Source organism: Macrobrachium nipponense, chromosome 19 (assembly GCF_015104395.2).
Source record: "Macrobrachium nipponense isolate FS-2020 chromosome 19, ASM1510439v2, whole genome shotgun sequence".
In the NCBI taxonomy this organism is placed as follows: domain Eukaryota; kingdom Metazoa; phylum Arthropoda; class Malacostraca; order Decapoda; family Palaemonidae; genus Macrobrachium; species Macrobrachium nipponense.
The window spans coordinates 78,714,733-78,729,732 of record NC_061088.1 but is presented as its reverse complement, the minus strand read 5'-3'; the positions used below and the strand labels follow the sequence as shown (position 1 = coordinate 78,729,732).

General features: G+C 41.0%; 1 protein-coding gene across 1 annotated transcript in view; it reads right to left on the bottom strand.

Moving 5' to 3' along the window:
- The window catches only part of LOC135218483 (uncharacterized), a 31,385-nt gene that overhangs the window by 4,226 nt on the left and 12,159 nt on the right, over positions 1-15,000 (bottom strand). Inside the window, exons 10-13 of the mRNA XM_064254815.1 lie at positions 1,723-1,880; positions 847-933; positions 624-672; positions 1-61 (exon numbers count right to left, since the gene is read on the bottom strand). The exon at positions 1-61 is cut by the window's left edge and continues 104 nt beyond it. Coding sequence (XP_064110885.1) covers positions 1-61; positions 624-672; positions 847-933; positions 1,723-1,880 — 355 coding nt within the window. The remainder of the gene's footprint in view (positions 62-623; positions 673-846; positions 934-1,722; positions 1,881-15,000) is intronic.

Here is a 15,000-nt window from a genome sequence, read left to right as displayed (position 1 = left end):
TTTATGGGACTCTGTTTGTTTCCCCCACAGGATGCGCTGATCTGTGGCCAGGTGTTCTGGCCTGGTCGTAAAAAGGAAGATTACGGCAGTGTATGAATGAGTTGGCTTGCGAGACAGATGTTTTTCATGCCCTATAAACTTATTATTCTCACCCATTTGCCTCAAAATGGTGGTATTTTGACGTTTTATTTTTAATGTTTTATTTTGATTTTTTTCTGCCAACGTGGATACTCAGCAAACCCAAATAAATACTATGGCGTGCATAAGTGATCACCAGAGTAAACAGAAACTGACGAAGAAGAACAAGTGACAAACGTTTGCAACTGTGGTGACCTTGCAGCAGTGCAAAGTCTGAAAAGGTGACCCGCTAAGTTTTCAGTCATTTCAAAATGAAAGAACGAATTGACACATTTCTTTCACAGTTTAACATGATGATCTTTATCTCATGACATAAAATATGCATCAGACTCCATATCTTGATAAGGAAAGGAAAGATAAACAAAATGCTAAATCTAGACTATGATAGATTGAGAATAATGTTAATTAAATATTATATATATATATATATATATATATATATATATATATATATATATATATATATATATATATCTCATTTCTACCATCCGGCCCATTGTAACTCCAAGATGGCTGAAGCTGTCCAGTATATATCTAACAAAATGTAAATAAGAAAGATATAATGCAAAAGGATATTTTAAAAAATGCAACGTAAAAAAAATTGACTGGTTATACACGGGATACTCAACGTATTTTGGCAATCATATCAGATTTAATCTCGGTTCAAAAGTTTAAATCAAACATATAATGGAAAGAGAGCTTACTTACACTGCGAGAATTCAAGTCCTGCACCGGACGGACGTTGTTGGTGATCTTGTTGCCCTGGCTGTCCTCAATTTGGCGGAATTCTGCCAACTGTGGATGGGAGACTAATAATTTGTGCTTTTTTTTTCTTCACTGTACGCCTTCTCCGAAGGGAGTTTGGGGGGATGCGGGGCTGTTGGGGTGGGATGGGAGCGAGGTTGCCAGTTCGGGGAGGATTTTGATGGCGTAAACATTTAGGTAAAACACATATATACGTATGTATATTAATATATGTGTATATATGCACACATACATACGTATATATATATAATATATATATATAATATATATATTTATATATATTATATATACATACATATATATATATATATATATATATATATATATATATATATATATATATATACATACATACATACACACATTACACACATACGTTCATGCTAATAAAAGAAGCCCATAAAAACGCCAAAATATAGAAAGTAAGTACTTTATTTCAGAGACTGCTGTCTCTCACCTCAGGTAGGTAGTGAATGAGAAAAGTAACAGAAAAGGCAAAAAAGGCGGTATTTATACCAAGTGATCCATCTACAGGTAAGCCATTTAACTAGGTCACCCCGGTTGATAATTCTTTCTTTAAGAGAATTATCAGCCGGTGTGATTTCTCTTTAAAGAGAGATTATCAACTGAGGTGGCCTAGTTAGACGTCTTACCTGTACATGGATCGCTTGGTATAAATACCGCCTTTTCTGTAACTATTCTCATTCCTTATCTACCAGTCTTTGAAAATAGTACTTTCTATATTTTGGGCTTTTTATGGGCTCCTATTATTTGATGGAATGTTGTCGTAACAGAACAATTTTTTACAAGCTTTGCTACCTGCGCTGAAGAGATTTGGACAGTATCCCTGAAGACGGTCCACGTAGCACTCTCCTGGCATCCCGGGCTGGTGAGAGATCCCTCGTAGCGGTAGAACTTGTCAGTGTTGTTTGGAAGGAGACTGCGCAGGCTGAAGGGCTCGACGATCGTTGATGATCCTTTTTAGAAGGAGACTACTTTTTTTGTTTTTGCTTTTTTAGCTTCATAGCTTAAAAAACGTTATCATTAGTCATTTACATTATTGTTCTTGTTATTATTATTATCGTTATCATTATGATGATGATGATGATGATTATCATTATTGGGAGTAGACCCTCTTGCGAACAAGTCTTGTTAAAAAGGATTGCTGCATCAGCTCCATTAATTTTGTATAGAGTCTTCTTTATTTGTTATATTATTTGTTCTAAGGACTCCACAATGATAAATTTTTTTGTCAAAGTTCGTGTGTAATTTATGACTTATACACGAACTTTCAAAATCTATATTATTGTGGACCCCTTAGGGCATTGGGTATATACTCTTATGATAGAGAGTTTTTCCCAGTTGTTATTATTTTTATAACAAAATTTTTATTATTATTATTATAATTGTGAATGTTATCATTATTATTATTATTATTATTATTTTATTATTATTATTATTATTATTATTATTGTACTTAGGAAGCAGACCCTCTCTCAAGCATACTTTATTAAAAGTAATGGCTACTTCAACAGCGTTACACTTACAGAGATTCTTCTCTATTTTCCGAATAGCGGCTTTTTCCGTGCTACTTAGACAGGCTAGTAGAGCGCCTATAGAGGTCATGATCAGATACAAAGTCAAAATTGGTGTATATATTTGAATTTTACAGATAAACTATGATAACATAGTCATCAAAGTCATTAACGATCTCTCTCTCTGTCTGTCTGTCTGTCTGTCTGTCTGTCTCTCTTTCTTGAAGCAAGCGAGCTTTCGTCTGGAGCTGCCAGACATCCTCGGGCTGGGAAGCTGAGGGTGGCCTGATCTTGGAGTGGTGTCCGTCCTCCTTTATATTTGGGGTTGACAGCACGGGGTCTGCCCCATGCTGATCTACTATTGGCTAGTGGCGGTAGGTCTTCGTTTTCATTAGTGGCTTGAACCGGGTCTTAAGCCACTTTCCCCGCGTTGATGGTTGCAATGCTGTAGGTCCTGCAGCCGCCTAGACCTCCTGAGCGGCGCGGTTACATTGATGGGTGTTTCGCTCCGCTGCGGGACGTCACGGCTAATTTGATTTTCGTTGGCTGCAGGAGTATCTCGTTAGGGGTCGTTGTCTTCCGCGGAGTTGTCGTGCTCGGTGGTGTCATTGTTGGTGGCAGGTCTTCTCATACTCGTAGGGAGTAGACGATTGGCTCCCCTTCCTCGACGTCCTTGTGAGTAAGACGGAAGACGGCCTCCGTACTTCTGTCTACACAAAGAAAACCAACCTAGGGCTTTGCCTCAACGGTGACAGCGAGTGCCCCGCCAGATTCAAAAGCACGACCGTCAGGGCCTTCGTCAGGAGAGCCCTCTCCCACTGCTCGACTTGGCAGGACACTCATCAGGAACTCGACCGCGCCTCCCAAGTACTCGTAAATAACGGGTATTCAAATAAATTAATAAGCAGAGAAGTCCGTACAGCCCTGGAGAAATGGTACGGTAGTGAGAGCCCGCAACCCCGCCCCCAGGATAATATCAAGCTGTATTACAAAGCCTTCATGAGTTCCCATTACCGTGAAGAAGAGGACTCAAGAAAATAATTTCTGAAAATGTATCCCGACTGACAACACGAAAAATATCGACTTGCTCATTTACTACCAGAATCGGAGGACACGCGACCTTATTATGAAAAATAACCCCTCTCCACAGGTACGAGACCCCCTGAAGCAGACGCATGTGGTGTACCAGTATACGTGCCCATTCCGCGGTTGCAGCGGCGCCTACGTTGGTATGACTACCATGCGCCTATCGAAGAGACTCTCATGCCACGCCCAAGAGGGGACTATCAAGAATCACACCCGCACCAAACATCAAGAGGCCATCTCCCGGGATGTGATCATCCAAAACACGAAGATCATCGGGAAGGCCCCTGATGCCTGTCGGTTACGCCTGCTGGAGGCGCTTCTCATCCAGCAAGTAAAATAACACTAAATACGACGCAGGAAGAATTTCTCCTCCCTACGAGTATGAGAAGACCTGCCACCAACAATGACACCACCGAGCACGACAACTCCACGGAAGACAACGCCCCCGAACGAGATACTCCTGCAGCCAACGAAAATCAAATTAGCCGTGACGTCCCACAGCGTAGCGTAACGCCCATCAACGTAACCGCGCCGCTCAGGAGGTCTAGGCGCCTGCAGGACCTACAGCATCGCAACCATCAACGCGGGGAAAGTGGCTTAAGACCCGGTTCAAGCCACCATTGAAAACGAAGACCTACCGCCACCAGCCAATAGTAGATTAGCATGGGGCAGACCCCCCTTCTCTGGCGAACGCGAGCGACAGCGAGCGATAGCGCCATCCCAGTCAACGATAGCGGCGAGTTTTCTACCGATTTTCGGCGGAACTTTCAGCGATTGACGACGACACCGAGAATTATAATTCTGAGAGAGCTCTCTCAAATACTATAAGAAAATTTTCACATGACATCTGTTTCTCAAAAATAATTTTCATTTACTAACAGTCTCTCCTGCCTAAAATTCGGTAGCCGTTGGGGTCTGAAAACTCCGATTGAAGCAGGGTCAAAGGGGCAAAAACTTTCTACTCTCGCAATCCTTATTGCAAGTAGCACAGGGACGATAGGCTGGTGTCTCTCATAAACCAGGTTTAGGCCCTTCAGGCAAAAGTAAAAAATATAACACTCTCTCTCTCTCTCTCTCTCTCTCTCTCTCTCTCTCTCTCCTCACAGATAGACGAAGACGAATGCAGCCATGGACCCGGTAACCCAGCCCACACCCACCACTGCAGAGGCACCTGAGAACCGGAAACGGACAACGTCTTCTTCTTCCTCCTTTTCAGATGCACCTGAAGCAGTTAGACCTCGGCTAGACTCCTCCACCTCCTCCGAAGAAGAAACCACCACAGCCACTCAAGAGGACACGGAAAACCCCCCTGCCATTGACACAAATGATGGATTCCAGCTCATCACCAGGAACAAACGAAAACAGCAAGGACCACCAGCAGCACCTTCACCCTCACATGGAAAATACCTAATAACTCCTCCAACAGGAACCAGTGCTATGAGTTCGTCAAGGACCTTGAAAGGAAACTTAAGTTGTTCAAGGTAAGACCCACTACCAGGGGAGAACTGTTTGCAATACCCTCAGATGTGAATACAAATGAATACATGAAAAACAATCCTGCCAGCTTCAAATACCTCAATCCTGATGACAAACCCTGCAGATTTATTTTATGCCATTACCCTCTGCAATTTGACACCAGGGTTATTCTGGAAAATCCTAGAGTGGTCAAAGCAGAGAGATGCCACACAAAAGGACCCAACCCCCAGCCAACCTGCAAAGTCCTAGTAGAATGGAAAGGAACTCAGCCTAAGTCACTGAATCTTGGCATGTGGGGCTCCTTCCAACACCATGGACTTCACTTCAGAACCTCTGAGATGTTTTAACTGTCAGAGGTACGGACACCATAGCAGTGCCTGCACCGCCAAAGCCATTTGTGGTGTATGTAGTGGGAGACATCCCACAAAACTCTGCACGGATAAGTTTAAAAATGGACAGGAAACGAATGCCAGATGCCCCGCATGCAAGGGAAACCACCATGCGTGGAACAGAAAATGCCCGATAAGGCTACAAAAAATTGATACTCTAAAAGGAATCGCTCCTCGGAGCCTCCCTGGACACACACACACACACACAGAACACCAGACCACAACAGACAACAGCAGCTCCCACTACCCAGCAGGGATCAAGGTCCTTTGCTGCTGCAGTTAGGGGGTCGCAACAAGCCCCCAAAAACACACAGACACACCCCCAGCATAAGACACAGTCCTATGCTGCTGCAGCTGGAGGGCCTAAACCCAACAGAACTCAAAATCAGCCTCAACCTCAGAAAAAGGAACACAAAACACTCCCCAAACCACACCCAGACCAACACACGCCAATGAAACAAATAACAAACACAAAAAGAAAAATCAGTTTCTCAGAATCGGCCAAGCCGACAAACACATACATCTTAACCTCTCCTGTTCCCGAAACCCGACCTATCCTCCTCACTCCAAATCCTAAAACTAGCTCTACTGTTCCTGGCTCCCCAAAGCCATATAACCCAGTCTCCCCTCCTCCTCCTACCCCACAAATCAACAGGTTTGAAGTTCGCCCAGAACTAAAACAAGATAAATACATCGCACAGACTCAAGGCCTCTCAAATCTACTGATGCAAATGCTATTCAAGTTTGCAGAACTAACAGGGTCAAACTTCTCAGAGGAAATAGCTAAAGAAGTGGTTGACAAGTGCATAAGAATGTCCAGAGTACTTTTTGCATCACCATGACTACACAAATAAATAACAACAGTGCAAATGGCACTACAAATACACCCGGTGTCAGTTTCATCCAAGGTAACAGTACCAGGTACATCTCCAGTGCCAGGGCCAACCTCAGAGTTGGTAGTCAATGCACATCAAGTGCAAATGATGAGTTAGGAAACAACAACAACACAATCAGAACAAATGACTGCAGAGACACAGACACTATAAAAATCCTCCAGTGGAACATACTAAGTGCAAACAATAAATATGCATTCCTGCAAGCACACACACAAACAAATAACTATGACATCATAATGTTACAAGAAGCACTTGTAAGGGAAAACACCAAATTCTCATTTAAAGGGTACAAAATATACAAAACACCATACACAGACTCTAAAAGAGGACTAATCACCCTGGTTAAAAACACAATCCCCTCAAAGAAGGTAGACAACATCCCTTGCGGAGATGATGTAGAATCACTGTGTAAAACTCACACTTGCCAACACAACACTGACGGTACACAACATATACAGGGCTCGGGACAACACATTTGAAGGGGAAGCACTCTTCAGTGCAGCGACACAGGAAAACACACTAATTGGGGGAGACTTCAACGCACATCACCCAAGCCTGAACTCTACACAGCAAACAAACACAACTGGGAGACATCTACACCAGTTATCACGTGAATTCCCAGAGATGTGCCTATTAAACAGTGGAGAGCCAACTCACCTAAAAGGAGGAAGACTAGATCTTACCTTCACAAACTCCGCCCTAAAGGAGCAAGCAACATGGAAGCTGCACGAGACCCTCACAAGCGACCACATAGCCATTGACATTGGCCTACAGCTCAAAAAGCTGCCCCCCATACCACCACCACCAGAGAGATGGAACCCCAAGTTTGCAAACTGGGCTACATTCGAAGCCATAATGACGAGATGGGCGAGGGACTACCTTGAAAAACCTGCAAACGACATAGAACTCTTCTATGAAGAGTTCATCAGTAAACTCAGAGAGGCAGCAAACATGTCCATGCCAAAGATCAAACAATCCAAGATCGATCACAAAGATGCATGGTACTACTGTGAAAGAGTCAAAGAACTCAATGCCAGAGTCATCAGAGTCCGGAAACTCTTCAGACGGGAACCATCTGACGAGATGCACAGACTTCTCAGAGAGGTAATAGCCCACGCAACTGAAGAGACAAAAGAAATCAAACAACAGGCATGGTATGATTGGTGTGCAAACATCAGCAGACAAACTCCAGTAACCCAGATCTGGAGATTCCTTGCAAAAATTGCAGGGAAAGGAAGAACAGCGCAAAGCATCCATCCCAACCCACAAGAAGAAGCTGACAATATAGCCAGAAACTTCGCAGAAAGGACAAAATCCCACAACCTTCCCCAAACAACACGGGAAAAAATAAGTGAAATTTCCCCAGCAAGGTGGAGGGAAATCAATACTGCCTGCAACACACCTGATGACACAGACACACCCTTCACTATGGAAGAACTAAACAGTGCATTCAGCAAGGGGAAAGGAGACACAGCCCCTGGAGCAGATGCAATCACTTACAGCATGCTGAGACACATGGGAGACCCTGCCAAACAGGTATATCTACTCCTGGTAAACAGGACATATGCAGAGCACACCAGGCCAAAGAAATGGCAACAGCAAGACACACAACCAATACCTAACGCCAGAGGAAGAAGGCGCATATAGGCCGATATCCCTCATTAGCTGCACTGAAAGGTTGCAGACAGATGGTTCTAACAGACTACTATGGAAAGCAGGGCCCCTACACCATAAGCTCTATGCCTATAGGGAAGGAGTAGGCACCCATGAGTGCCTCACAGATGTGCTAAGTGCCATAAATGGCAGAAAATCCATAGTGGTCTTCTTAGATCTAGAAAAAGCATATGGATTGGCCAATGCAGCAACCATCCTCTCCTCCCTAGTCCGAAAGAGGATCAAAGGCAACCTGCTTACATGGACAAAAGCATACATGCAAGACAGAGAAGCAAGAGTAGTGTTCCAAGGCAGAATGTCAGAATACTACTCTTTTGAAAACGGCACTCCACAGGGGGGCATTCTAAGCCCCTTCTTATTCAATGTCCTTATGGAAAATGTAGTCTGTCTCGAGCTACCACAAGGAGTAGAGGTCTTCATATATGCTGACGATGTTTGCATCATCAGCTCTGGCCCTCAAAGACAGCTCCAAAAGATGCAAGAAGCCTTGCAAAAACTTGAGGACAAGTGCACACAACTGGAACTCAAAATCAACAGAAATAAGACAAAAGCCATGGCAAAAAAACATGATCAAAATCCACCCAACCTTCTACTGAAAGGAGACGTCATAGACTGGGTGGATAGCTACACATATCTGGGAGTCTGCATGGCAGATTCACTATCTCATGAGAAGGAAATACAGCTCCTCCAAGCCAAAACAAAAATAGGGCTTAATGCCCTAAAGAAAATCACATCACTACAAGAAGGTGCGACATACCATCTGCTCAGGAGGTTCTACATACAAACCATCAGAGCACAAGTAGAATACGCGGCACCAGTCCTGACAAATCTCAGAAAGGATCAACAGCAGAGGCTGGAAGTCATCCAAAATAATGCAATGAGACTTATACTTGGAGCCCCAATGTGGACAAGAATTTGTCTCTTGAGGGCAGAGACACAACTGCAGTCTCTCAAGCACAGGATAGGCCAAAGAAATATTGCCATTCTGTGCAAAACCATCAGAAACGACAGAAATGGACCACATAAAAACAAAATGCAAGCGTGTATAAACCTGCATGAAGAACTAGATCCGCCCAAAACCTATGCGGGCAGTATACTCCAGACACTGAGAGAACTGGGTATGCAGGACACAGTGAAACACATAACAAAGGATGTCCCACCTGAGGGATACCAAAAACCACCTCCCTGGGTCGAAGACCCAATCCGGTATAACTTCACAATACTACCGGCAAACAAAGCACTGTGCACAGCAGCACAAATGAAAACTGCAGCAGAAGAAGCAATCAGGAACACAGCAGCTGAAAACATATATATTACACAGATGGCTCAGTTGACCCAGAAGCTCCAGCAACTGCAGCGCAGCAGTGGCTGCCCAAGACCGTTCAAAGGAAGCTGGAGGCTATCCAACAATGCCTCCGTACTACAAGCGGAACTAATGGCAATCTTAAAAGCCTTAGAAAATTCCAATTTAAATGAAGGACACACAACAGTGCATATTGACTCCAAAGGAGCAATACTCGCTATCAAAGCGACAAATCCAAAAGAAAATGTGACACTGATAACAGCCATAAAATCAGTGGCCAATTCACATCAAGCTGCTGGCAGGAGAGTCACACTAAACTGGATACCCACCCATGTGGGAATCCAGGGAAATGATGAAGCTGACATCCTTGCCAAAAGTGCCCTCAGCTGCAGTACAGTAAGCATAAAAGTGCAACCATCCATAACACAACCTAAAAGGAAATGGCAAAAAGCCTATGCCAAAACTCCAAGAAGAGAGTGTAGTACGACGTCACTATCTACAAGAGTCACGGACGTCCAAGTGGTATGTGGATGTCACAAATCTAACGCCGCATGACATCACAAAACAAACCACTAGAAAACTCTCAGTCATCACACACAGATTAAGGCTAGGATACCTGTGCACCTGGCAAATGATAGGAAATGAGGGCAGGTTATGTCAGTACTGTGACCGAGAGGCAATCCAGCCCCTCGAACACTACCTACTAGACTGCCCAAAGACAGCCTCTCAGATCGAACCTAACTGAAATAGAGCTGACACCGGCACAGATCACCAGACACATCCTAAATAACATAGGAACACATGGGAATCTCCTAATGTCTCACCCACCTCCCAGGTAAAAAGATGAATCACACGGCATTTCTCCATAGACACATGGGAATCTCCTATTGTCTTGCAAACATAAAACCAATGAAAGCTACACAATGCACAAACCCTCTACTTCACTGTTTGCAATGGGAGTCATAAACATCTTTGGGAGCATATGTATAAGTGTGAGTATGCATGAACATGCATATATACTATAATACTTGCTTAATGTTGGTTTGATATATATTGCAATATTTTCAGATGCTACACACATGTATATATATTGTGCCGAAAATGTTTATAGGTAACGCCTTTCTTTCCCTCAAACTAAAACTCGCTTCCTTCTTCCTACTCAGCACTCTCCAGCTAAGCGAGTCTCACTGCTATAAAACTTTCTCTCCTACTGATGGGTACCGTAAGGTTCAAAGGGGTTGCAATCCTGCCTGTCACCCCATCTCCTTTCTAAAACTAACCGCCAAAGCACTGTTTTTTGTATCTTTACAGATATTCCAGTTACGGGCTGCTCTAGGAGCAAGAGCCCGTGCCAGCACAAGGCTGGCTTAATCTCCAACAACAACAACAACAACCACTCATTTTCCAGTTACGGGCTGCTCTAGGAGCAAGAGCCACTCCAAGATCAGTCCACCCTCAGCTTCCTAGCCCGAGGATGTCTGACAGCTCCAGACGAAAGCTCGCTTGCTTCAAGAAAGTGAGAGAGAGAGAGAGATATCGTTAATGACTTTGATGACTATGGTATCCTAGTTTATCTGTAAAATTCAAATATATACACCAATTTTGACTGTATTTGATCATGACCTCTATAGGCGCTCTACTAGCCTGTCTGAGTAGCACGGAAAAAGCCGCTATTCGTAAAATAGAGAAGAATCTCTATCAGTGAAACGCTGCTGAAGTAGCCATTACTTTTAAAAAAAGGTATTGTTATTATTATTATTATTATTATTATTATTATTATTATTATTATTATTATTATTATTAATCAATACAAACATTCATTCGCGTAGCACAAACAAAGAGCAAGGTTCCGAAGGTTACCGAGAGTCTGTACTGCAAAGGAAAACGGAACAATATACAAACGTAAAATAATATACAAATAAAAATACTGTAGGTCATTATTTTGCCAAATGTAATCCCTCCGGGATATAATGATGAAGTGCAGGACGTTCAATAACAAAACCCATTTTTCTATTTTCACCTCTTTATTCCCTTTGATAAACTTCCGGGTCGCAGTATTGCACCAGCTCTTTTTTTTTTTTTTTTTTTTTTTTTTATTCATGACCCTAGGTTAGGTTGGGTTAGGTTATGTTAGTTCTCTTATGATTAGTTGGTGATTTGAGTGTGGGAAACATTGAAATTATTTTCAAGACGATTCAATGTTTAGTTTTTGAGATATGGCGCCCCGCTTTTTCAGAGAAGGTTCGGTACTCTGTAAAGATACTATAGAGCACTCTGCAGTATCTTCGGTACTCGGTTATAGTTCGGGAATATGCTTCCGGGTTTCTGCTCAGTTAACGCATCATCGACTGCAAATATTTGTTTTTATACTTTTAACAAATAGAATTGATTTCAAATTGTTCCCGATGAAGCGATTTCTTGTAGAGATAAGGTCATAAATTAGGCTATAGTAGGTTCATATGATATATATATTTTTTCTTCTGGAGGAACCATATCGAGTCATGATGATTCGTATTTTCTCAGAGCCGTATCCCATCTCCGTATTTCATTCTAGGCTTTTCTTCCATAGCCGTTTGTTATCATTTCTATCAATGGGGTCCCACTCAAGAAATCGTGTACGAATGATGAATTGTGCGGGTTGTTCAATAACAATACCCATTTTTCCATTTCCACCTTTTTATTCCCCTTGCGAAAATGCCCCGGAGTCATGCTATGCTGGTAGGAAGGGGGGATAAGGGATGTTGTTGGTGAATGGGGCTGTCCATCTCTGTGGTAATAACTTCACTTCAGCCCATATATATCTATAATCTTTGCTTCAAGCAAAGGTTGTAACTCATAACCTTCAGGAATATCTGATTGTACGTACAAACAAGTATAAGTTAATAACAGTACAGGTTTTTGGATTAGATATTTTTTTATATTATGCACCAAAAACTCTGGAAAACTCATATATTTGATCATTGTTAGTCTTTTAAGGCAGCTATCTTGACTTTACAATATTTTGATTATTTGATTATCATCATAATAAGGATTCATCACAAGCGCACATTATTGCGGAATCATTACAAAGCCCGTAGAGTATCCATAGAGTATCCAAATGAAAAAAAACAAACTAGATATTAGAAATAAAAACAGGCCAATGATAAGACAGGAATAAAACTACTAGTGATAATAAATGAATAGATAAACGGGGAACATGGTTTATACGAAAAGAAAAGAAAGACAATTACTCTGAGGTATTGGCATTCGAGTTCTGATTTTCATATAGAGTTTATTTCAGCACAGTTGAGGTAAAATCCTCCTTTTTTTTTTTTTTTTAAGAAAGGTCGTAGCTCATTTTTATTTAAGTACCGTTTGTTTGGAAAATTTTTAAAATAAATGGACATTTTCAGCAAAGCCTCTCTCTCATCTCTCTCTCTCTCTCTCTCTCTCTCTCTCTCTCTTCTATCTCTTCTCTCTCTCTCTCTTGTTATTTATATATATATATATATATATATATATATATATATATATATATATATATCATATATATATATATATATTTATATATATATATAATTATATATATTAGGGCTGTTGCCATTGTAGTAATAAGGCGGCCCTATGAGAAATGTTAGACTTGCGATAATCTTACGCTAAGTCGGTTGGTATTGCACTTCCATATTCCATTGGAGTGTTTGGGGTTTGTAGATCACTTACGAAGTCGGTATTATCTTCTTGGTTATGACGACGATGTGTTAAAACTCATGATGATTCGGCAATGATGTGAGGTTCTTAGTAGAAAACACGAAGTATAAAAATACTTATATTCTCGGAGATTACATGGTGAAGATCAAGTAGGATTGTACAGGTCTCTAATGACGATAGCTTGATCGCTTCTGCCAATGATGATGGCTAAACTCTATTCTCTTCTCTTCTACATGATAAAGCTTAGGTAAAGAGATACAGGCCTGCCAATGATGATGGCTAACTCTATTCTGTTCTGTCTACCATCTCGGTTACAAGTCATAAAGGAAGCAGACAGTAGCTCGAACATATGAACATACATACAAAATGAGACACCTTACTAATCACGTAGGCCATTTGAATTATAGGTCGCGGTAGTTTGTCTCAAGCAGGGAGCTTGGACTAATGTTTCAAAACAATGAAAACAATGAATGACCACAGATGACTGCACGTCATCTTAGCCTACATACTTTATCGTCTCTGTCTGATCGCATTCCTGCAAGCAATCTGGTTGACCTCTTTAGTTTTAGTCTTTTATATATATGGAATAACATTCCATATTTTTATTATGTAATCACTTACAAAAAAGCTCGGTCAGCTACCAAAACCAACCACTGAATATTACTCAAGTTTGACTTGCATTTGACTTATAGGAGGTGTGATACAGACACTATGGGAATATATATAGATAAATAGATAAATACTTATAAAGTAAAAAAAAAATTCATGTGTACACAAATACAGATTCAAGTAATAAGATATTAGACATAATGATATTGGTAAATAATAGTGATCACGTGATATATACTGATACAGTTTTTCACTTCATCTCTTTAAGATACATATGCTACAGAAAATACTAATGTACTCTGATAACGCGATAAAAATCATATTTTAACTGATAAAATTTCATATATGAATGATAAAATTATTAATGTTTATGCTGGATTGATTCGTTGATTTTTATGCTAAACTGTTATATGTCTGCAGTTATTGGTAAGATAAAAGGTAACAGATTGATTATAGGCTACCTGATTTGTTTATACATATGTATATGGATTCATATAATTATGATTAATATATGTGCACTTTAAATAGATTCCTATTGCGTACACGCAAAGATATATTTCGACTCTGTTACTTATGATCATTTATATATAGATTCCTAGTGCGTACACGCAAAAATATATTTCGATTCTGTTATTTATGATCATTTATATTAGATACATGATACTTTATATAACTCAAAAAACTCAAGGCTAAAACTGCGATCGGGACTTTGCAAAGGAGCATTTATTGTCATGACCCGATATAGTGTTACCTCTAATTTATCTAGATTTGTACGGGTGTTCCACTTGTTTTTGTGTGTTTTAATCACTACGGTGCCTAACGACCTATCCCTGCATCTGTATAAATACAGAGTCCACTGCGTAAACGCATATTCACTGTTTAATATGATTTGTTACGTAAAGGATTTAATAATCACCCAAAATGATAAAATTAACATAGTATATGATTATGATATTTCAGGAGAACTTCTGGAAACAGAAACTCAAAGATAAAAGCAGTAGCAAACATCCCAATGATGTAGATAATTTCTGTAAAAAAGTAAGATTAAGAATGTCTCGTAACTTCAGCCACAGGAATAACGAAACTCGACCTGCAAAGGAAACACTCAAAGTTACTCCAAATGAATAAAAAGGTTGTACTTAGCTTGATTTTGTGGGAAGTCACGGTGTTCCGATAACGATGTGCCTTGGCTCCTTCTCTATTTAGCGGATGACCTGGTTTGGCTTCAGTTTTCCCCCGTGCACGTTGTTTTGGGTTATGATTCGAGCCCTTGAAGATCCGATGCTGCAGACGCGTTCGTTTGTTTCTTGAAGTGCCCGTAAACGCTCACTAACGATGTTTCTTGAATGATTCTAATGAGAGACGAAGTTGCGTTGCCGACGGAAAAAAGACACGTCAGGTTTGTTTCTTGAAGTTATTCACTACTGAAATTGCTCACTAAA